General features: G+C 39.9%; 1 protein-coding gene across 10 annotated transcripts in view; it reads right to left on the bottom strand.

The window, feature by feature from the left end:
* Nucleotides 1-25,756, bottom strand: part of NCOA7 (nuclear receptor coactivator 7) — an 84,437-nt gene that overhangs the window by 8,458 nt on the left and 50,223 nt on the right. For 6 of the 10 annotated variants that reach the window (XM_072926850.1, XM_072926849.1, XM_041715146.2 and 3 more), the window contains 7 exons: nucleotides 15,609-15,688; nucleotides 14,713-14,820; nucleotides 13,821-13,919; nucleotides 12,684-12,809; nucleotides 10,353-10,537; nucleotides 7,921-8,987; nucleotides 6,337-6,505 (listed from right to left, as the gene is read on the bottom strand). In XM_072926850.1, the coding sequence (XP_072782951.1) occupies nucleotides 6,337-6,505; nucleotides 7,921-8,987; nucleotides 10,353-10,537; nucleotides 12,684-12,809; nucleotides 13,821-13,919; nucleotides 14,713-14,820; nucleotides 15,609-15,688 (1,834 nt within the window). The remainder of the gene's footprint in view (nucleotides 1-6,336; nucleotides 6,506-7,920; nucleotides 8,988-10,352; nucleotides 10,538-12,683; nucleotides 12,810-13,820; nucleotides 13,920-14,712; nucleotides 14,821-15,608; nucleotides 15,689-25,756) is intronic. The other 4 variants (XM_041715147.2, XM_041715148.2, XM_030267830.4 and 1 more) reach the window with 2 other exon arrangements.

Raw genomic sequence — 25,756 nt, 5'->3', positions numbered from 1 at the left:
TTCCCAATGCCAAAGCAGGGACAACTACACAAACATTATACCCGTGTACCTCCACCCTCCCATACCACAGAAGGCAACAGCTTCCTCTACCTGCAGCTTGAACCACTTCAAGGTTTCTCTGCTTTCACTCCCCACAATGTATTTTTCTCCTCCCTTTGCTATATGCAAAGCCAAAGCATCATGGTAAAGCAATATGGCTTGTCCAGTCCCACACAATTCATATTAATAAGTCAAATTGCTTGATATTAGGTCATAGACACAAAAGTTAACTCTATAAAACATTCACTTTATCCATTTAGTTTCACCTCCAGCACAAGCAAATGAGATCACCAGTGAAGTCTACACTACAGTTTTAGCTGCCCTTTAAAAGTTAAAGAGGCTAGCCACAAAACAATTTTCATTCTCTTAGTATTATGAAAATAAGCTGTTACTGACAGCTTTGCTGATGATATAGTACCAGCAGCACATGCTCTTCCATAAATGTAGTCAGCTCTCAGCCACCGTCTTTAAAAGATATTCCTTGACAACATCCATAAAAAACAACAAAACAATTTCTGAAGAAGGAATTTATGTATTAAGTTAAAATGAACATGTGCAATTTCAAACAGGAATACAACAGTGGATCCACTTTACAAGAAGCTGAATTGCCAACAAAAAAATCAGACCCACAGTAAAGAGGGCAGATAGAAGTGCTTATGCCATTAGATCTTCCTCCAGCTTTTCACCAGAAAGTTACATCCAGCAACTCTTAGATCAACAGAAAACAGAAAAAAACTTTTAGAAATACAGACACTTCCCCCCTCCCCCTCATATTTCAAATTACCTGGATTTATATGTATGCACAAATAATCTTAACATACCCTTTCCACACTGTTAAAATTTGTTAGGGTCACTAGTATAAGTCCAGATTTTTTCAAATGAGTCTAAAGAATTTACTTTGCTTCATCATGGAAATAATGAAAAAGGAATAAATTAGCATTGCTCACAGAGGTTTCAGAAAAAGCAGTCTGATTAGTTCTTTGCTAATTAATTTGAGCTTTAACTGAGAGAGACAACTGACTTGAGCACTGTGTATTTTATATACAATAGTCCTACTCTGGAAAAGCAACTACTTAATTCCCACAAATCACTAAGAAAAGACAATAAAAGTAGTGGTTTCTGATGTCTGGGTAAGATCGGTTTGAAAGCATGTTTATGCAGGTGGATGAAGGAGACTAGCACACTTGTATATCAGAATCACAGAATGTATTTATGTTTTAAGCTATCTCTAGAAATCATCTAGGCCAGCTCTTGCTTATAGCAGAGCTAACTTCCAAGTCAGAGGAGGTTGCACATTCTTGTCCATTTGAGTTGGAAAATCTACAACAGTGATTCTGCAAGTTCTCCATGCATAGCCTGTCTCCTGGGGTTTGTTTCTCTTTTATCTCATCACCATTTCCCCTGAAGAATGCAGCATATGATCTGAGAAGGGTCTGGTGCCATCCTACATTTTCTGTTTCTTGTCCCCTCCTCTCCATTTTTTAAACCAAGTGTCTAAAAGAAAGAGGGGATTAATGACCACCCAAGTTGTTGGGCTGTACCTCCTTACTTGAGTCAGCAAGAAGTGGTGTGTCCTTCATTACTGCAAGGACACATCACCGACATGTTGAGTTTGCTCTCAACTTCCCCAACTTCTTTTTGGCAGAGCTACTCCCCAGGCTGCCTGCCCCCCTCTACTGCTGCAGGAACTGCTCCTTCCCAGGTGCACAACTTTGCATTTGCTTATTCTGAACGTCCTGACATTTCTGTCAGCCTGCTGTGTTGAGGCCCCTCTGAACTAGCCCTGTCCTCCAATTATGAGCATTCTCCAAATTTTGTGTCATTCCCCAAATTGACAAAGGTGTGCTCTGTCTCAATGTCCATGTCACCAGTGAAGGCATTAAGCAGTATCGGTCCCCAAGAATACCATTTGTACCTCACTGCCACTCCAACCAACTACCAACCCTTTGAGACTGATCAATTGAGGTCCAGTCAATTTTGCAAACACCTGCAACCTTTATGTCCAGGTCATATCTTTCCAATTTGGCCACAGGGGTACTATGGAAGATTGTGTTGAAAGCTTTAGTAATGTGATGGTATCAATCCCTTGCTCTCTCCTTGCTCAAGGAGGTAGCAATCTCAAGCAGAAAAGTTATTTGGTCAGTAGAAAAGCAATTTCCCCCTGGCAAATATATGACAGCTGATCCTCATCACGTCTTTACCCCCGTGTGCTTGGAAATGGTGTCTATAAGGACTTGCTTCCTAGGGACTAAGATGAAGCTGACTGCCCTGTGCTCCCACAGATACTTCCTTGATTTTTCTGACAATGGTTGCAGCAATTGTCTTTTCAATTATTAAGGAACCCTCCCCCTGAACACAACCTTTCAAAAGATGATAGAAAACAGTTTTGTAATAACATCAGCCAACTTCCTCAATATACTCAGAACATTTCCTGTCAGGCCCCATGGACGTGTATATGCTCAGTTTATTTAAGCAGTACATAACTAAGTTTTCCTCTGCAATGGACAATTGATAAATAAATCCAGACAGTCCAGGTTTAAGAAGCAGCAGCATAAAATAGAAATAGGTGATTACAGAGGTGATGTCATTCTGAAAACGGATGCTCTGCTAATATATTTCTAACATTATGCTACAATAGTATTTCCAAGCAAATTGAAAATCCAATTTTTAAATTGAAAAACCATTGAGGAACTTTGTTACAGTCAACTAGGCAGCTGCAAAAAAATTTATCCTAGAACTCAATAGCTGTTTTGGTGATCACATGCTTATGAGTGTATCATGCACTAGAAGAGAGACATCAAAAAGTAAAGTACTTGGAAAGAGACAACTATAGAAGTCAGTAACTCCAGAAAGAAAATATTCAAAAGGCTCTAAGTCCAACCACTGCTCCTGGCTCAGAGAAAGACATTAATCCAGAAGGATCCTATGACTTTCTTATAAATGTGCTTGACTAAATGATGATTCTTCACAAATCTTGATGGCTGAGGTATTGTAAGCCCTCATATGCTTTTATGAGCTTATAGAGACTTCTATGAGCCCTCGTTATAAAACATTAAGCTATATATACAAACAGGTTTTCACAAATTTCCTCTGTACAGCTTGATATCTTACTATCAGAAGTCCAGGAGTATTTTCTTTATAAAAGGCTAATTCAAAAGGATTCTAAATCTAGCAAAAAAGTAGATGCCTTCTCAGCAGCACAATCTCAGTGCAGTGTCTTTTACATCAATTTCAGTGCAAATTATACATTCATAAATCAAACATGTTTGCAGAATTTACACTGTGGAAAATTAAAGAGATTTAGTTATTGATTGAGGAACTAGTCAATGCTATTACTTACAAGCAGAGAAATTCTGCATTACTATCTGTGTCCTGGTGCAAGGCATTTTCTTGTAAAAGATCTTCAGGAAATGTGTGACCTAGTTTCTGAGCTACTGGTAGTCAAAATTCACTAAGGTGGGAAACCTGCATACCACTTAAACATAAATCCACATAGTAAGAGCACACACAGACTTACCCTCTAATACTGTAAGCTATACCCATTGCAAAACTTCCCAGCAAAACAGTCAATCTCTATTTGTGTCCAAAAGCATGGGTGCCCCTCTGCTCAGCTGAACGTGGCAAGAAACTGCCCTAGCCTGAGTAATCTGTATATAAGGCAACTCAAGATGCTCAACACCCCTTCTGTGTGCTGAGGTGAGCACTGCAGTGACCAAGAAGGCAGCACGAAGTAATGCTGCAGTCACTGATTAACTCAGCCACGCCGTGTTGGTCGTGGGGTGACGTGAGCTGGGACACATGCGGCGCCTGGGAGGCCACGCAGGGAGAGAGAACATCTCCAGCAGGCACAAAAGGCAAATGAGACAGAAGATTTAGTGCCTTTATAAAGACTATCAGCCTAAAAGTATTCCTTCTGTGTTAACAAAGTTTCCAGAGGCTTCCCCAAAAAAAAAAAAAAAAAAAAGAAAAAGAAAAAAAAAAAAAAAAAAAGGTCAAAATACTGCTGGGCCCAGAAAGCAGAAAGTAGCTGGAGCCTACCTACACATGGAAGAGCAGCTTTGCTAAGCTTTGCTAGGAGCTGTGAGTTACGGGACCAGGCTGAAATTGGAGCCATTTTCATAACTGATGACAGAAGCTATTTTAACAACAAACACTATGATCATGGAAACAATGTAACTAAAAGCAAATCAGAGGAAGATTTAACTTACACTAAATATAGACATGCAGACCGATTTTTTCACAATCTCACTCCAAATTTGGACAGTTTGTTTGATTTTGTTTTTTTGCTTGTTTGTTTGGGTTTTTTTGTTTTGTTTTTTTTAATTATGGCAAAACATTAAGATGCTGCACAAGCTACTGTGACTGGACTGGAGAAAGTGTTTTATTTATGCTGCTTTGTAGCCAACAAGATGAGTGTGTTATTCTTGATATTTTCACACATGAATACAAATTGCATTCCAAGTATTTTTAGACTTAGTGAATTATCTCATATTTTGTCTAAAATACATGGCAGAGCTATCCCAAACAACCTACTTTTCATGCCACTCTTGAGATGCAACACTTATATTTATATTTCACACAATACTAATTCAAGAATATCTCCAGAAGGTAGGAAGTATTGTGTTTTGCTTTGGGAAAGCATAGAAGAGCTTGGAGAAAACACCATCTTGTTCAAGAGGCCAAGACATGCCTGGCATTAATACAAAGAAATGTGTCTCACATTTAATTTCTGCTCCAAGTTCTACTTGATCTGTCATGCAATTCTGGGGTGTTAAAACAGGCATGAATAGCACTAAAAAGACTGAAACTTACAACCAATCATTCACCACTACTTTTGATCAAGATCCAAACAGCAGCCCTGACATCAAAGACCTGGTATGTCAGCCAGCATGGCCAGGTGCGGCTACAGCAGCTCATTGCAGAAGTTGTTTTTTTCTTGTAATAAAAACTGAAACCAGTTGTCAACACTTCACTTTACATCAGGTCTGCGCACCATTCAGAAAGTTTCTGCTCATAAAAAGACAACCAGGAAAGCTGTTTTCCAAGTCTGTGGTTAGAAGCTTGATAGATTTACCTGTTACACACAGCAATGATTAGAGATGATCTCAGGCAGCTCAGCAGCTTTATTCACTGTTAGCTGCACTATCCCCAAAGCACTACCTAACCTTGTGCTGTATTACAGCATCACTCCAACTCATCACTCCAACTCCTTGAAGTATTTACTCAAACTTCAACCCAGAATTTTCTGAACCCACCCTTTTGCAATCCCTGAGGAGCCAAGGACCGGGATCCACAGATAGCAAGCAAACCAAAAGCTATCCAGCTATTCTCCCAAGGACCACAGTCCAGCTGGATTAAACCTCTCCCTCGCCTTCAGGAATTGTTCCAAGACAGCAACTTCCACACTACTACAGACAATCAAACACTCCTTTTAAAACCACAAAAAAAAATAGAAACACTTACATCAACACACATTATACAAATTTTAGATTAAAATTATTAAATAAAAATTATTTTGAAAAAATTTACTGCATCTGAAAGAACCATCTCTGAGATGGATCACAAGTTCAGATTCCTCTTTCCTGGCATCTAATTTACCAGAATCACCGATTTTGGTTCATCAACAGACCAGAGAATTGCTCTAGTTGCCTTCTGCCAAAAAAAGGATCATATATTTGATTCTTCACAGCCAGTGAAAATTCTTGGGTGATTTATGAGGAAAATAATAGACTTCCACTTCTCTAGTTTGTTGGTTTGCTTTTTTCTAGAGTACTATTTATGTATTATTACACATCTACAGGAAAACATTTGTGTCCCTCAATTTTACTGCAAAGGGACTATTTTTAATAGGACAAAAGACAGAAATCCTCACACCTATTTAGTTAGGAGTGTCTCCCTTTTCCCACATGATGCCCTTTGAAACACCTATTTTTTTAGCATTGACACCTCAGTAGATTCCATGCCCCTCCAGCTCCCCTTTCCCGCACTTCCTAGACTACAGCTGAAACCCTGATCATCTCCCAGTTCTTTTATCATATATTAAGTGCACATATATCCCTCTTTCCATCTTCAAGTGGTATATGAGCCCTTTTTCCTTCCCACTGAGAGCCATATTAGACCAGCAATAAATACTGCTTTATGTTGCTGGCCTGCAATGAAATGAGAGCACCCCTCAGCATTCCGGCTGCACTTCACAACTTGGGACCGTGTAGGTAATGTAAGATTCAGCTCTGGAACGAACTTCACATTTAAAAAGTAACAGACAGATATTTTTGTGCTAACAGAAGTGCAGCTTACCTTTCCCGAGGAACAGCAAACCAGTACTCTGGTTGCTTTATCTTTTTACTGTACTGTTGAGACATCGTCATGCTCTGAGACACAAAGGATTTTCTCATGGGCTTGCCTACTTTAATGCACAGAAACATTGGAGGAGTCTTGCTCTTCTCCTCTTTTGAAGGAAGCATATCTGAACAAGACACAAGAGAAATGGTCTGCTTACAGAAAAGTACAAATACTGCAGCTGATAAAAGACTGTGACAAAGATTAACAATCTTGTGCAAAGGAATACTCAGAGGCATCCTTCCACAGAATTACACCTGACTTCAACAGCAGAATTGGTTTAGTAAAACCACGTTCATCCTAAACTGAGGCCATTTATTCCCATTTTGTCACAGCCTGTATCCCCCTCAGCCATACAGCTGTGTACAGAACAGCTCTGTAAATAAATAGGTAAGATGACGTGGCTGGGTGCTGCCTGCAACACAAAGCAAGCAAATAAAGGGGACATGTTAGGGTCCAGAAAACCCACTCAGGCTGAAGGGTAATCCTGCATGCGCACATACACGTACACACACTAAAAGCTCAATCAGTTTCCCAACTCTTGTCAGTCACACAGCCATACAAGCACGTTTTATCTGCATAAGACAAGGCCAAGCCTAAAAGCAGTTTAGGCTCCCTAAATTGCTAGTGTGACAAAAAAAACTTGCTTATTAAACTATAGCTTCAGTCACACTGAAGTTGCCTTCTTTGTTTTAGCAGTACACGTACAGCCAAATATCAATCCTTATGGAAAAAAAAAAAAGGAAAAATAATTTTAAGAACAACTTTTCTTAAAATAGAGACTTCCAGTTTACTCATCCCCCACCACCTGATTTGACTCAAGGGTATGTCCACTGGTTCATTAAATTACCCAGAGATGAGCATCAGTGCTCCAGGACAGACTACTGCTTAGAGGCACTGGGCTGCCATAAAAATGGCAATATGTGTGCACATGCTCTGAACAGAGATTTCATTCTGGCATGTGCTTTCCTGGAACAGCCTGAATTATTTCTGATAATGCAATGACCAATCAGGAGAAAACTGATCACTCAGTAGGACTATACATGTATTCCTATCTATCACTTCCTTAAGGGTTTCCATAGCATGAGAGACATCAGACACACGCAAATATTGTCAAGAATATTTTGGTGCCCCCCTTCACAGCAATGCTTTACTACCTTGGATACTATTAGAAACAAAACTGACAGACTTCAATGAGGCAACAGTGGTTACCAATACCAAGTGACAATTCCTAGGCCATGAAGTGCCCCTGCCAATACTGAAACTGGATGACATTTCACTATCCTTCTTAAAGCCAGCAAACAGAGGTAAAGATTACATAAGCAGCAATCACTGAATGTGGAAAGAGCACACAAGCTATTTATCAAACTAGAAGCTTAGAGAATTTGAAGATAGCAGGTAATATAAAATCAAAATACACAAGAAGTAAAAAAGAGACCAGGTATTACAGAAAGAAGAAATTTAGAGAAGGCTGTCAATTCAAAGGTTACCATCATAATGCTGTCCAAGTCTCAGAGGAAACAAGGATAACCAGAAACCTACCTTCAATTGGCACTTGAATTTTCTGCATCAGCCACAGTCTGATTTCTGATTGATTGTCTAACTGTGTTTCTTGACAAGTCTTGTCTACAGCTGGTACTAATGAAGAGTCCACAGACTCTTTCAGATCCTTTTCCTCTGCTGCTGCTGAGCTGATTTCTAATGAAGGTGCTTTCCTTTCAACACAGCAGGAATCAAGCTCCATACTTTTAACTGTATGGACTTCATTAGCTTGGGACTTTGAACAGCTAAGTGTAAGGTCTATGCCAATTGCTTTATTGTTTTCACCTTTCTGGATTTCAGCCTTGTGTAAATCTTCAGATGACTGAGACCCATTTCCATCTTTATTGAGGTAAAACTCAATAAGTTTATCTTTCTCTAGCTCTTTCTTAGTGTCCAATTCAGTCTCCACCTTACCTGTCGGAGTACTGACACATTTGTTTACTTCTGGAATAACATCTTGCTTTTCACACAGCTCTAAGTCTAAGTCAGCTTTAGGTTCAACACTGTCCTTTTTTTCCAAGGAATCAACTGTCAAGTGCTCCTGGACTTCTGTAGTAGGTTTGGTTACCTGCTGCTTAGTTCTCCCCAAGTCCCTGGGGTCAGCCAGCAAGCCTTCCATTACTGAGATTTTCCTGTCCAACCCTCTATCCATATGAGATGATGTCTTTTCCAGCTCAGTGAAGTCATCCTCGCCTTCTCCTGGAAAGGATTTTTCTTTGGTTTTGGTATCTGAAGAATTTTTTTTCCTGGAAGGGTCCTTGGTACATGCATCTGCATCAAACTTTTCCAAATGTTCAGTGGCAGTGATGTTGTTGGGAAACTCCAGAGACTTTGATTTGATTGAGCTTATACTCTCTGATGACTGAAGAACTTCAAAATCATCAGACTTTTCCTTATCTGAAGGCTTTATCTGTTTGGCACCCAGAGCAACAGATGCATCCCCATTCTGCTGCCTCTTTTCCTTGCTAAGGGATTTGAATTTGCTGAAAGGATTGATATCTTTCTCAGAGGACAGGTCTTCCCATTCTCCTGGCCTGTACAGAGGACAAAGATCCTTTGGTATGTCACTGTCAGGGGAAATGATGGATGTACATACGATGTTAAAAGCAAAATGGAAATGGAAAAAAAATGAAAATAAAAACTAAACATCAACTTAACATAAACCATGAAACTCATAAAAAAATAATTTTCTCCAAAATAAACATATAGTACTGGCAACAAGTGACTTTGAAGACAATGGAGAAAAATGCTGAAAGTATAACATCAAAATAAAATGAGTAAACCACTTGGCAGAATATGCCACGTGGGTGAAGAAATGTAACACGTAGTAAGAATGTGCAAGTCACCAGAAGTTCCATAACAAAAAAACACAGGACATGTATTTAGCTGCTGGAATTTAATTCAAATCATATTAATATTGTAATTTCCCACATCTGACAATGAGTCAACATCTACAACCATCCATGCTTCCCTAGTCAGTACAAACGTATTTTTGAGAAAAAAAAATAAGAGATAAGCTGTATCCTGTTTGAACACGTTTACTGCAGAACAGTAACAGACAACACAGTTAGTAGCTTTCTTCTTCTATTTGTCTCCATTATTCAAACATACTGCTTGAATGCAGGCTTCCTCAAATATTTATTTTTAAAGCAGAACAATCATAAAACATTTCAAAATGAAAAATTCGGAATAAACATATCAGCATAAAACTTGAGCTCTTTGTTACTGCTAAAGCTCTGATGAGAATTAGAAAACAAGATCCTCATCACTTAAAAATTAATAGGAAGTTATTAAACACTCCAGAAATGAGTGTATCAAGTATCTAGAGTTTTTCTTGAAATGAGAAATTCAATGAATTTCACTGTTCAAACAGGTATTGCCTGTAAGAACAAAATCCTGCTTAGAACAAATAGATAAGCAGTGCCTGATCTGTGCATAAATGAAAGCAGCCCAACCCAGAAAGTCTATAATATAACTATCAATGCATTTCTGGTTCTGAGATAGAAGTATTCCACAGTCTGGTGTTTCTGTAAGTCCTGAAGATGGCAGCTATGGTGGTGTTACCTTCAAAAGTTCCAAATACTTTTCTGAGAACAGTCCTGGTAACACAATAATGGTCAAAATCTAAACCTCCTCACATTCACTCAAAGAGCCCTACCACGGCATATTACAAACACTTTTATTAATTACTGGTTTCTACTCTTGTAGAAACCTGTGTTCCCACATTTGTGACCCATTTGCGTTTAATGCCACTTCAGTGTTCTAAAGAGAAAGTTGTTGTTCTGAAGAACAACACAAGTAAATCATTCCTTTGCTGGCACTTTACTCTGTTGCACTAAAACTCTTCCCCTCTATTCCCCCATTCCCCACCCCTCTTCCATGACCCTTACTGAAAATCTGCAAACATAAGTTCAGGGAAGAACACTCCTTACGATGGCAATGCATCTTTAATCTTCATGTGAGAGATGTCATTGTAGAGAGCTATAGAGACAACCTCCTCCATGGGGCAGATGAGCCCATATTCTTCACAGCCATTCTCAATTACCAGAGGATCAGATTTATGTGGATCAAACATGATATTGTTTGGAGTTACAATCATGACTCCTCCAACAACACCCTAAAACAGGAGAAGAAAGAGTCAGCACATCACATGTAACGCAGTTATCATTGGGTGTTGGATTTTAGGCTACTATCCTCAAAAGCAAAACCACTTTCCTGCGTCTTTATACTGTGTCATGCAGTGTTTGCTAGCAAAATACTTTGCTTTCCAATTGCATCAAGTCAGACATTATAAAGAGAGAAAAAAAATTCTTAGTAGCATCCAAGTTCCTGGCTGATAAGGAAGAACATCTGAACTATTCAATTTTCAGTGCTGACTGCTACAAGCTAAAAATGTGATTGTTACTCTCAGACAAAACAGATTAGTGGATTTATTTTTTTAAAAAACTACATAGCTACTTTCATTTGATCCATGAATTTACAAGCAATCAACACACCTGCATGCAGTTTTATTCATGGTAACATCCAGGTTACTATGCCAAGCTAACATCAGAGGTCCCTTGATCTACTTTCCCAGAGGTACATGCAAAAAGCTTCTCCATACAGGGATCTGATATGAGACAGCTTCTTCCCAACTTAGAAACAGCTCCTATGATTGGTCCAAGCATATTCTGTACAGCTGCATCATTTAATTCTTCAAAATGTGCTCTAGCAATGGATTTGATAAAAGGCTGCTGTATCAGCCATTATTCAGCATCAATCCATGGCAACTGACCATTTTCCAAGGTTTAAAAAGAATATTTTCACTGTCTTGCCTCTGCACCTTCTCCTCCAGATGAACTACAAAATTCACCAGACTAACTCAGAATCTGTATGTAAATCATGACATCTGACAAATGAGAGACAGAGATCAACTGGAAAGGCCTACGCTGCAGGTACTATTAATTATGCGAGGTCATCTACAATACAAGCCAAGGAAGGCTCATAATTACACAGGTAAAAGACCACAAGCTTGGTCTATGAGGCTTTTTTTAAAAGCAGTTAAGCTATCAAGATGATTGGCTTGGCACTGGCAAATGAGCACAGGAATGCCTGCTCCTTTATATGGCAAAGTCTCTTTGTATTTCCCATTTGCTTCTCCTGTATGACTCGGGCCTCAAGCTTGGTTTGTGTTTGGGTGACAGAATGAAAACAAATGCAGAGGTTTCTCCCAGAAGGCAGAATACAATACATCAGTAGGATGTACTTCCCACCCAGCCACTGCAGGAAGCCAGGCAACAATGGATTTCAGCTACACTGGCAAAGAAGCCATTTCATTTTTGATTGCTCTGACTGAAAATTACTTTTTTCATCCTGCAGCCATAAAATTGGCAATCTGTATCCTCTACCCCTAACAAGTATCACATAGCAAGTGACAGTACTGTCCTAATTTACATCAAGTGGTCCTCTATTACATTCTACAAAATGCAGACTTTAAAACTGCAGAGTTGTTAAATACAGTCTACATCCACTCAATGCAAAAAGAAGCCAGAAACTGTAAGTGTAAACACATCCATCTTACAAAAGTCAGGACTAAGGGAAAAAAAATGTTGCAACTACAATGATTAGCATCTCTAGTGTTATAAATTCCAGAGAACTTGAAAACCCGAACACGCAGACAGCTTGCTGAAGCCAGAGTCAACAAGGACAGATATGTCAAAGTAGGCAGTTCAAGAAGACAGTGTCTTGCAATCTCGAGGAAAGGGCTAAAATACTACCCAAGCTCTGTACTTCTAAACACTTGCTGTAATTCAGGATTGCAGTCCTGGCCTATGTTACAAGAAACAGAATGAAAAGATTGTATAATGCAATATTTATCCTTTTATTAGGCTTGCACAACATTCATTAGCAAGTGCAGAAGCAACAAACATATTTGGAAACACTGCTCTGGAAACAGTTAAATTTTATCTTCACGTCATAGATGAAACACATTGGAATGTACTCATTTTATAAAGCTGTTGCTCAATTTGATGGAACTGGACAACTAATCCTGACATGTCATAACTCGGAAGCACAGTTCTCTCTGTATATCTAGCAACACACAGGCAAAAGAACAAATTATACAGCATATTATCACAGTACCAACAAACACAACAGTAATAGATAAAGCCAACATAACTTTTACATTCTTTAAAAATACGAAGCATGTTTGACTCCCCCAGTATTCATCTCTCACTTATCAAAAGAGAATTTCAAACAATGCCCAAAAATCAGATTCCACCTACCTTACCATCTGTGAAGTAACGACAATTCATTTTTAAAAATTTGACAACCACAGGCTCATCCTCTTCTGAAGTAGAGGACAAGACTCTCTCCACTGGTTTGAAAGCCTTTCTTGCCAAATCAGCATCCTTAGAAAATAAAAAGGTCAGTGCAGAGGAACAGGACCAGAATCATATACTTCCAGATTTTTGAAAACTAAAAGGCCAGCTTCAAACAATTATTTTCCATTTGCATAAGGAAGAAAAACAATGGTCATGTATGTAGGTATATATTTACACTTCCTACAGTATCCTCTATTGAAAAGGAAAAAAAACCCCCATCCTTTTAACTTTACAAGAAACTTCATACAAATAACAGGCAAGAAATTAAAAAACACCAAGGCAGGTCAACTCACCGAAAATCAATTAAACACTCTCATTAGGGAGAGGGCCTGCCCTGACACATCATCTCCACTGAAGAGCACTGGTGTGACTCCCCATGCAGATGACATAGGCATAAAGTTAAACAATTATTCACTCCAAGCTCCTCTCCACTTTTGATTAGTGATGTATCTGAAATGACTAATTATTTTAATCTCAGCAGATGTTAAAGGCAGCTAAACTGCCTAAAGGTGCTATCTAAAAATCATCATGGCCAGTCACCCTTCTAAAGAAAATGAAAGATCAGCTATGCCAAGGCCTTTCACAAAGATTAAATCCAGCAGTCTTGACTTAAGACAAGTCTGCATAAGGGTACCATCACAAGTTAACTAGAAAGAACTGACTGCTCAGACTAAACTAACAGCCTCCCTGTTCAAGGATGCCAGTGCAGCATGAAGGCTCTGGACTACAGAGCAGCACAAAAATCTCCAGTAGGAAACACTATTCTTTAAAGATTATGCACTACATTATTTTTAGTAGTTTTGATGGACTTAGGGCCCAACTGAACTTGTAATGGGTTTCCACACTCAGAATTCCTTTAATTTGGAATAATTTTAAGACAATGGTCAATTTTGTAGTACAGCAAGCTAATTTAACACATGACACTACACACAAGGACTGTAAAATTCAAAAAACACCTATTTATACAGCCTTGATTCTCAGCTTCAAAATCAGAAAATATTTTGAGAGTTTAAGACCGGTGAACCATGTTTGACTTACAGGGAGTTTATCATATTCAGCATCTGATGATGAAGGAGAAACAGGAGCACCAGGACTAGAAGACAGCCTTCCAGTACTTGTATCTGGCACAAAGAGAATCTAAATACAAACAGGTATTTCAAAACATTGAGGCAAGAGCTTTAAAAGGTTCTAATACAGCTATATTGTATTAGAAAGACAACACAATACTGACCACTCATAGCTGCAACGTACACCTTAAAAACATTGAGAAAAATGAAACTAATTTCCTTATTCCAGCTTTTGTTTGCTGGGTATTCTTAGGCAAGTCACACCATCTCTCTGTGCCTCACTTTCCCTATCTGCAAATCAAGACACTTCGACCTCCTCATGGCCATAAAGCAGAAGTACAGATCTGCTCTTTATGAACTAAGTGTTAATCTCCACACTTGCATTTCCAGTCTTGGAAATTTTAGGATTTAGGACTCTCCTAAAAAGTCTCTCTCCATTTATTTCTCATCTTACAGGAGACTGACTCATACCCAACATAATGGCACAAAGGCATTTCAATTTCTGTCTCTCTCTAATTTTTTAATGCATTACATATTGCATTTATCCAGACTTCCCAATAATCCAACTCCCTTGGAACACCTGTATTATCTTCTTGAGCTTCAGAGTCATCTTTAAGCTTTAGCGCCAGTACATGAATTACAAGTCAGATATGGCAATTAGAAAGCTTTCCCATAACACCAATTCCAAGTAATAATCTACTGAGTTTCACTTTGAGGGAGGGCTTTAAATTACTGTCCATTATCCTTGTATCCAAGTACCTAAAAGATACATGTAATTAGTAAAAAAACTTCTAAATACATAGCAAATAATTATGTTTCAGGTATTAAAAAAAAAAAAAAACCCAGATAAATAAAAGATTTACCTGGCCTGGCACAATTGTCTGTGTGAAAAGCTTATTGAGCTCCACAAGCTTGTTTGGGGTGACGTTGAACTTTAATGCTATGCTGTTTATGGTGTCCTGATTTCCAGCCTGAAGAAAGAGTTGATGACTAAGATACCATACTGAACACAGCACCACACATGAACTAAACCCATTTAACAGACTGTTTGCAGGGACAGACTTGATAGACATCTATTTAATAGCTTAGGTGATAAGCCAGTATCAAAAAAAAGCACAGAAATATTCTTTCACAATATACAGTCAAAAAAATGTAGAGGTGTTACAGATGTCCCTCTCCTTTTCTCTTAAAACTTTAAAGCAGCACATCTGTATTTACAACTGGTCTGGCAAGGGGGGGAAGGTGATACACTGCAAAGATCACTACACCTCCAGCAGTCACAGCATGTCAGGCATTTGTGCAGTTCCCAGCTGGGACACCACCTTCCACAGAAGCTCTGTATGGTCACATGGACAGAGCAGAGCTAGCACATTGCTGCTCTGCTCCAGCTTAAAGAAACAGATCTCCTCAAGCACAGATCAAACTTATTGTGCTTGATGACTTAAGCAACACTGCAGAATATGAATATTTTTTAGAATAACAAAACTACTGCTTGATTAGAGAGCCATAACGCAGAAGTAAAAATGGAACTGGCAGCTGCAGGAGGCAGAAATCCTGTGTTGAACAGAGATTCAGGATGTGACCCTAGCTCCCCCCATACAGTAGTATTAGAATGGTATCAATGGGGGCAATCCCTATGAATTAAATGCAAACTGAGAAAGAATTAGTGCTTACAGTTTTGTGCCGCTGCCCCCCTCTCGTCCCTCAACAACTCCACCTTCAAAAGGCAAGCATGAACACACCACACACCAGCACTTACTGTGTATTCTATGGTACCATGAGGCTTCTGAGAAACCATCTTCTTCTCTTTCTTTTCATTGCTTTTGTTTTGATTGTCATCTAAAGAGAAAAAAAAAATTCAAGTAATTTGAATGTGCAAATTACTACAGCATGTGCAAATTGCAGCTGTGAAGAACAAGAGGACACATTAAAATGCCTATTAGGCCTTAAGATTGAATTGTAAGGGAAGAAAACTTCATCAAGTACAGCAGGTTTAGTAATTGTTCAAGAAGTCTGCAGGAGTAATGTATATATGATACCATAATAATACACAACTGCTCCCGTGGTTTCTTCCGTGATTCCTACACAGCTCAGCTGCTGGATACAAGTACTTTGGACTGTCAGGTGAATATACCTATATCTACTGCCTTGGTACAACCACAACAAACACTGGTTAGTCACCACTTCACAAGTACCTTATATTTAAACACTACTTTAATCTCTGAAGGTAAAAGTGTGCCAAGGGTCCTGCAAAGCATGCATGTGTAGTTGGGCAGAGAAAGGAGAAAGTTTGTGCAGAAGACCTTTTCTATCAGCTACAATACACAGAACTCACTACAGCCGCAGAAACCTGGCAGGACCCAAAAGGCACTTGTGACCTGTCAGCACCAGAGCTCTCTACCAGAGCAGGGTAGAAAATTCCAATTCTTACGACAGCAGTGGGTGAGCACAGCCAAAGCCCAGGAAGGATGGAGCTGCCCAGCCAGCCCCAGCCCCACCGGGTTCCCCTCCAAACCCAGAGCCCAGACCCACATACCTGGGGGGGGTGAGGGCAGCATGCAGCCCCAGCTCCAGGAGTGGGGATGGGGTGCCAGGAGGCAATTCATGGCTCTCCCCACCTGACTGCCTCCAAGCCCTTAGAAAGGTCCCACTGCTTCCAGTAGGATGCTGCAGCCTGGATGAAGTGGGGAGAGGCAAGAAGACAAGGCAAGGCTGAGCCCAGCAAAACCAGCTGCCAGGAGCAGGAACACACTGTCCAGGGAGGACTCGCTTGGTCCAAGCCAGCAGCTCTGGAAGATCAGGGAGGAAAGGACTAGAAATGGCAGCGCAGGGCTTCTGACTTGCATTCAGGCTTTGCTGCAACCTTTGCTATTTCCAGAGAGCAAGAGGCACATAGCAAAAGGAAGGGCGAGGACTCGCCTGCCACACTGTAATGTACACAAGAAACAAGGAGGGGCCAGCCCAGTGTGCTGGACCTGAGCCTTCTGATGGCTCATGTCCACAGCAAAATGAGTCTTGTGGGGCTGCCTCAGTGTGCTGCTCCCTCAGTCAGAAGAGACTCACAAGAGCCCTGGATATGCATCCAGATGTTACTGCTGGCAAAGCCCACCCCCACCTGCCAGGGATGCAGTCATGAGAAGTGCATTGGCTAGGGACACCACAGATAGGGCAACAGAGGCAGAAAGCCTGTAGAAACCAGTTTAAGTACATGCACATAATGTACATGGTATGAAGGACAGCGGGAGGAAAGGGAAGGTCAGGATGATGCTGGCTTTTCCCTGACAACATTTTGAAACACAGCGTCACTCAGTGATCTCAGACACTTCATCTCTAAGACTGGACTACCACATTGAAACATTTTTAATTAGCTTCCTACTGTGTTTTTCCGTCCATTTGTATATTCAGCATTGTCACGCCACCTTCTGCTGATCAAAGTGAAAGCAGTGTGTAGAGAAACAGGTAATGGCAGCATCAGCAGGGCACAGTATCAAAACATCAGAAACACAATGGCAACATGACAAAAAATCTGACAAATACTGGATGTTTTCTTTATCCATTACCTAAATAAAACTTCCAACATGGCAGAATCTTGCCTGAAGAAACCCTGCCAGCTACTGAGTTCACACTGTTTTGTGCTACCGGGAGATACCACTTCAACTATAATTACAACTACATATCACACATGTAGGCAAACTACCTGAACTTTTTGTGACCTTTCCCTGGAGAAACACAAGAAAGGTAGACCTTTCAGCTAGACTTGGTCTAGCTGAAAAAAATAGACAAATTTTCAGATATTTTACCCTTACTTATCTCTGAAACAGTACACAAGGTAGGAAACAGTTAAGAGCAATAATCTCACACTAACTAGACATGTACCAGTAAGACCTTGGAGCGATGGGAATAAAAATAAAGTAGGCCAGAGAGATGTAGAGACAGAAAAAAGATTTTCCTCCTGCAAAATAGGAAAAAGTTTAAGTCTGCATGTAGATGGGAGAAATAATGATATGCAATAAAAGCAGTTTCTCTGAAGAGCTTATAATACTTACTATTAGCTGAACATTTTTTGTTTCAAAGTTTCGTGTTTAAAAGTGAAGAGTTGAACACAGTAGCACCCCTATGCCACTGTGGCACAAAAAGACCACAAAATAGCAAAACACACAACTTTCTCTCCTGCAGCTTCCAACCTGGGAGAAGGATGCCTTTTCTCCCCCCCCCGTCAAAACAAATATCAGTACTTTCCACATCCTCCTAATTGCATTGCCTGCTAAATTTGGAGATAAAGAAATACTATCCAGGAAAATGCTATAACCTGTGTAACATTTTCATAACCCATATATACTGTATTCACAGGAGACATACAATATGCTCTAGTTCTTGATTGACAGAATTGTGAACCTGTTTGTTTAGTAGGGTCCTGAACACAAGCATGGTACAATAGAGAAGAGTGAACTAAGTATGTACAGATAATTGAAAACCTCTAACTGCAAGACAAGAAAAGGAGAAGCTTGATAGACAAGCTCAGTTTAGATGAAACAAAATACCATGGGTTTTTTGTCAATAAATGTTAATAAATACTAAATAAGTTGAACAATTAGACAATTTTCTTTCACACCCATGTGCAAGAATATGTGTTGTCTAAGGCTGTTTAGCTGCAAGATAAAAGAAGCAGAATTTGTCTCCTAAAACCAAAATCTGACATTTTGTGTTTGGATACTTTTTTCTTCTACTTCCTATGCCCCCATTTTTTTTTTTTCTATCCCAGCAACGAAGGGTTGAGAACACTGTCCATACATTATGCCTAACTGCTAGACAGGTTTGGGCAATTCAAAACAACATACTAATTATTTGAATAATGTGAATTCTTAACTAGTCTATGCTTTTAATTGTGCATTAAAAACTTAAAATCATGAATTAAAATCAGGCCTTCAGAAGAAAAAATTACCATGAACCCATTAAACCTGACAGGAACTGCTAAGCCCACATATCGCTCATGTGGCGAGGCCGAGGTCACTAACTGTGCTCTACATGAACGGTTTACAGTAGAATGACTGGCAAGCCTGGCAAAGTAACACACCACAATGTACTGTCTCTCCAGTTCCCCTTATCTCCCATTTCTCCTCCAGGATGCCAAACGTTTTCTGACACGATCTGAAGGCAGGAAGCTCTTGTATAGCCACAAAAGCACCCAGAGCACACACAGGTATAATGGAAGCCTTAGGAACCACGTTTCTTTCAGTCAGAACTAGATGAAGAGCTCCACAGGCTTTAAACAACTGCCTTTGGCTACTTTTTGAACTTGAACATTTGCTTAGTGGTGAAATGACTCATGGTTCTGCCTCTTAAATTTTCCTGCACTGCATGTACATTGGAGATGGGATTGCACATCCATGAGAAGTGACTAGGTGTTAATGCAAATTTGATCACACCGCATTTTTAGGCAAAAGGCAGAGTGGGTGGACTGAACTTCTCTGTGGTTTTGGGAAACTTGTAAATTGGGAATTATGTAAAAATAGTAAAATAATAAGGAGTGAGAAGAAGAATGCTTAGTGAGAACAGGCAAGAAAATACAGGCTTACTGAAAACAGACAGGTCTAGAATGGGAATTTTTCTGCCTGTAATGATCTATTTGTATCTCAGTTTCCTAGCAGGCTCTTGACATTTCATTTAGCAGTGTTACAGGAAACCTTATAAAAAAGAGTTACCTAAGAGTGATTTGGAAACCAACTACTGAAGGAGTATGATAAAGAGGTCAATCAGTTTATCACCCAGAAGACCTTGACACATGATAGAAGAATTACACCTCTGCAACTGTGTAAATAGCTCTGTAAGTGGATAAAGTAGGTCAAGGAGCATCAGGAGTCTCCTGGGCTGCCCACATGGAGCACAGGACATCACCGCTGGAGGATGATGCCATCACCACTGCTGCCCAGCCCAGATGAGCGCGAGATGTGGCAGCGCTGCCAGTGACAGCTGAACCCATCGGGCAGGTCCCGAGCCACCCATCAGCCTCAGGGCTGGCAGTGCTAGCAGGAATGCAGAAGCAAATAAGGGGACAAAGGATTGACTGCTTTCCACACCTGGCAAACAAACTCAGTAGCCTGAGAGGATAGAGGCAATGGCACACCTGGTGCAAAAGTCCATTTTACTCATTAATTTCTGTCTTACCAAAGATTTAGGCCGCATGTCAGTAGGGAAATCTTTCCCATGATAGCCCCAAAACCACAGATTTCCCAGAGTAACACCATTCACTGAACTGTTCTGTTCTTTCAAGAGCTCCACACCACTTCTATGCCAATGAACCCCACGCTAACATGTGCTCATAAAGCAATGCTTCCCTTCTTGTACTTCATACTTCACTGAACATCCTAATTAATGCTATTTTAAGGTTGAACAAATAAATAGTCATTATTCACCTTCTGCATACCATTCATGATGTCACAGATTTCCAGCATCTTTTCTTAGTTACTTCACTTTTTCCAACTGACTAATACTGTGATACTTCTGACTCTCTTATTTATCTGATCACACAGGCTGCCCTTCTTGCTAGCTTTTCTTCTCCTACTACATCCTTTTTGAGTTGGAGGAAGTGAAACCAAACACAGATTTTAAGCTATGAAAAAAACAATAACACTTGCTGGTGACAGAAAAGAGGGTTTCCTTAAACATGTATAATACTAGCCATTTTTCCACATTACATACTAGTCATTTTTCCACACTGCTCAGTATGTCACTGCTGTTTCAGGACATTCCAGTCCCACATCTCTATTACAGATTTGTTAGAAGCAATAAAATTATATTACTATAGTCTAGCCAAGCACCAGGACAAAGGAGTGAAAAGCTACAGGTAGCTTAAAAGAATCTGAAACAATACATTCAGGGAAGAACAGTTATCCCTCAGAGTAACCTAATCAGGGTACTGATAATAAATTAAACAAACAAGGCTTCCTGGGGTAGCTTCCTTATCAGTGAATGAGTCCTGATATCAATTATGGTGACAGAGATGGAGTCCAGTAAGTATCACTTAAGTGATTCAACACACAGAGATCTCAAGAATATGAAAGACCTGCTTGGGACAATAGAAGGGGAAGACAAATCAGTTTATCAGAACAATTTTTTCCATTCCTACTTTCTACCCTGACATTTTAGTAACTTTCAGCAATTCTGCTATGGGCAAAGTTGTGTATAGGATGATGTAATTGTGATTTAAAGCATCTTTTTGGCATTTCTCATGACTCTCAAAGTGATGAGCTGAACAGCATTCACATTAAAATTACTAGTTTTAAATAAAAAGCCTTTCTTTCAGCTTCTGTCAAGTGTGGGTGAACCCCACCACCACAGGGGCCAGATTCCTGGTTTGGGACACCTTCCACGCACTCTGATGTTTCAGCTGCAGCAGCCTCTGGGAAAGATACCCCAGCCCCATTCCCTCTTTTAGCCAGCTGCAGCTGCAGCAGTTAGGGGGCATATAAAAAGGTTTTTTGGACATCTGATCAGACCATTTCCCTGAAGTAAACCATCAAGTTAGACAGAAACACTCCCTACTGAGATTTGGCTAGTGCATTCCTACCATGTTAAAAGAGAAATAAAGAAATCCCTACACTTTCTCAGACACTCAGGCATCTGTTTTTCTTTTCTGCTTCCCACTTTCCTCAGAGTCTCCTGACAAGCCCTCACCTTTACTTCTGCATATTTTTACTCTATTGAATAGTATCAGTTGGCTTCCTCCTTTGCTACTGCTGAAAGGAAGTTACTTGCTGAAGAAACTTGAAACAAAAGGGCAGCTGTCATCCATCACAACCACACTTGTGCTCCTTCATTAGTGAGACTTCTCCTGACACAGGAACATAACAATTCCCTGATCAGTACAAATCCAGACACACGATCCTGAAATATCTATGCCTTTAACAACTTTTCTCTATTCTCAATAAAAACTGATTGTCCACTAATTATTTTCCAAGCAATTATTTCAAAGGAATAAAGAGATCACCAGAAAATACATAGCCTCAGCAAAAAATGACTATCAGTTCAAAGAACTGATAAAGAAGGTAGTAACTCCTTCTGCCATTAGGTATTTCTAGGCACACTTCAATAAAAATTTGATTACTGATTTCATGCAATATTCACATCCTGCAGCTTCTACACAAAAAACTGCAAATATTTAAGGAACTTAAATTTCCACTTTACTTACTTCATCCCCAAGAAGTGGCTTTAGCTCCTTTGTGGTCTGACAGCATTACTTGTGAATCCTATTCAGGAACATGTCAGCATCTAAACTCATCTTTCACTAAAGTATCACCATAAAATTTATGACTATCCACTACATTAGGTATTCAAGGACAATACAGAGTGAGGAAAATCAGCCTGTCAACAAAGCAGGGCTGAGGGAAGGAATGCTTAGGCATCACAAGAGAAAATATGGACATTTTAGAAAACTGTTAACACTACACATGCTGGTTTTCTTAATTTATTTTGCTGCTTGAACACACCCAGCTTGCCTGGGAAGGCTATGTCATGTAAGTCAACCAGGACAATGCCTCCCAAAATCAAGCACTGCACTATTCTGTCTACTGATTGGTGTTTATAAGGTCATAGGCTAAAAAGAGAGACAAAAATCACAAAGATTCTAAAGATACAGGACACATGCCCTGTTTTCGTGTCTGGAGTTGACATCAGCATCTGATGTGCTGCTGACTGTCATCATTTCATCACACAGATCCACAGAAGACATAGAAAAGAGCAACTCAGTTTATACAAGCTACTACAGTTGGATCCCAAGCGTGACCCAACAAGTTGCAACAGAGACGTCGCAACAGACTGAGAAGATATTAGGAAATGTCAGTAGAGAAAGTGGGGAGTGAAGGCATTACACAATCAAAAATATCTGGCTTAACTTTGCATTGTTATTTAAATGCACATGAAGGAAGTGCTGCTTTTCAGAGCACTTATACTAACTTTCAACAGTGTTTTTCAAGCACAATATGGGAACTTGGCGAAGAAGAGAAATTAAAAGCTTGCCTTAAGGATACCAGGTCTGACTTATGCACACACCCTAAAAATTACTACCTCATGCTTCTGCTTGGAGACCAAAAGATCTGCAACATGATTTTAAATGCATTATATTGTGCTTCTTACATACTTATGAATGGCTTATGAATATTCCTGTCTTAGAGAAGAATGTCTGAAACTAAGATGAGAGTATTCTGTCTGTTCTCTGAGGGCAGAAATCCCAAGAGAGCTACGGTGAGTCACTGGGAATTGGAGAGAGCTGATACATGTGGGTGCTGCAGAGGACTGCTCCACAGGCTCTCAGGGTGCAGATTCTGGAAGCCTGGCTAGGGGAAGAGGCAAAGGATCCAATCTGCCTGGCTGATAGCCCTCCCAGGAAACATGGAAGAGAAAGACCAGTGAGAGTCCAACTCTTTATCCCAGCACAGGATACACCACCAAGACTGCCTCTGAAGAGCTGTACGTGCCCTGCAGGAACTCAAGACTAACTTCACAGGGCACCCGTGCCCAGCAAGCACAAGACTCAGCAGGCAGCTGGCACAATCTAGGACAGCCAGACCACCCCAGGCATGATGAGCCAGTGGATCCTGGAAGTGATGAACTTACTAACCACAAAGACACATTTCCCTTCATTATCCCTGGCAGAAATATGACAACTCTTTTTATTAATTCTCCTGACACGCTTTCTTTTCATCTCCTGCACAGGCACACCTGTCACAGTCTCACCATGGGCTAAGGGACCAATCACTCCATAGACTTCCTCTCTTCCTCTGGGACCACTTTTAAGAGATGTTAAGTGCATCTGAGCTTAAATATACATAAAGAACATAAGTGCTCACTTCTTCTGAAAATTTAGGTCTTGGGAAAACAGGCAGCCCTTGAAAACACACCTGGGTCTTTCAGCAGTGAGGTCAGTTTTAGCTAACTAAACACAACCTGATCGGACCTTTCCAGAATAAATCACAAGATGTCACTGCCTTAAATCTTACTTTGAGTTATTCCTATAGTGGAATGTAACTTTGTAAAATAGCAAATCCTGGTATTTTTTCCCTCATGACAGAAACGCCACTTTTTAATTTTCTGCCTCAATAATTTATGCCACTGTTAAAAAGGTATTCCTGATTTCTAATCTCCACTTGTTTCTCTCCATGTCCTGGTCTGCTGAGCCTGTCAAAGCTCTTTGCTATGATATTTCAATTACACAGTTAACTTAGGATAAGGTTCTTGGGTTTTTTCTCACTCAAGAAGAGTTATAACCAAAGTAGTCTCTCACAACTCCCTCTAGTCTCCAACATTTTCCTTCTTCCCTGAGCTGTGCTAAACACAACCCACAGAAAACGAAGTCAGAGAACCCAAATTAAGAGTAAAAACATCCCCTGTTCCAGCATCCTGGGTCCTGGAGATCCAGAGAAGGCTAATAAGGACAAGCAAAGCCATTAAACAGCTGACATGTAAAGAATTCTGAAGATCATCACTCTTGAAAGGAAACTATGGAAGAGGGCTATTTTATAGAGAGAAAAGAACAAACAAAAACTCAACCAACCAGCTAGAAAACACCAAAGAAATGCACAAGAAAAATCATAGGAGTCTTGGAGATGGTGAGTAAGGATTGACAATTCAGTTTCTTATACAAGAACCCATCGCCACCCAGCAAAGCCAGCAGAAGCAAATTGCTCTTCAAGAAAATGGCAGCAAACCTGTGCACTCTTCACTAAAAGATACTGCAGAAAGATGCACAGGCCCAAGGAAAGGCAAGATAGGTATATGGCAGAGAACCCTAAATGCATGAACTACGAGCAGAAAAGGACAGCAGTGTCATAATCTTCTCCAGACATCCAGGTGGGGCTCTTGTGGGAGAACATATGCTACACTAAATGGGCTCTGGTCTGAAATGGGCTTTCCTACTGCCCCTCTAGCACTTCTTCCCCCTGGAACCACACACACCACAAGGCTTGGACACAGTGGTTCAGCAGCAGTCAGAGAGTCTGCAATTCCTTTTACTCACTTGCATAAAACTTTCAAGTACCTGTAGGATTTTTTTTTTTTTGCCTGTAAAATGATGGTTTCCAAGTTTATGGTCAGGTAAATAGGCACATCATGTACCCCAAGTAATTTTTCATGGTTAACAAGCCATTCATCCTGGAAAGCTTTGTTCTACAACCTCCCTGTAATCTGCCTGTACTCAAATTATCACTCAATTCACGTAACTCAGCATTGGTAACTTGTGATGGGCACTTTCCCCCCTCACCTATAAAGTGTTGAATCACCCAGAAAGCTACTGACCCCTTCAGAGCTAAACACACTTGATCATCCTACCAGAGGGACCTACCATCCAAATCTTAAACTTGAGACATTCTAGAATATAAACTCAAGGACCTCACAAAATACTAGTACATGACATCAGCAATGTAATGTTTACAAATGCAATTTGCCTTGATTGACTATTCAAACATTAAAGAAGGAACATAAAAATTTTGTATCAACCATTTTTAAAGGCTTACTGAAAAAAAAAAACAGATCAGTTACCACAAATTCATCAATAAACATAGGACGCCTATGTGAAAAACAGTTCTGTCAATTAAGAAAAAAGTGTCTATTAAGCTACTGTTTACCTCCATTTCTAACTGAGTAGAGAAAATCACACCACAATATATAGATAGATCAATTCTCCTTCCCTGGCCTTTCATCTTCCTTGGTGTCAGAAGTAGCAGAAAATTACTGAAAATTCAACAGCTAATATCACATACTGAGCTAAAATTATTTTTAGTTTCTCTGTTATTCTTAACACAGATAAGAAATCTCTTATTTTTTATGTTCCTGGACAGTGTTCATGTTCTGTGCTTTACTTTCCCATTCAATTCCCTCGCTTCCTACTTGAAATATACATTAGATTACTGAGTA

This window comes from Taeniopygia guttata, chromosome 3 (assembly GCF_048771995.1).
Source record: "Taeniopygia guttata chromosome 3, bTaeGut7.mat, whole genome shotgun sequence".
In the NCBI taxonomy this organism is placed as follows: Eukaryota; Metazoa; Chordata; class Aves; order Passeriformes; family Estrildidae; genus Taeniopygia; species Taeniopygia guttata.
Note: the sequence above shows the minus strand (reverse complement) of the source record. Positions and strands in the feature narration are given on the sequence as shown.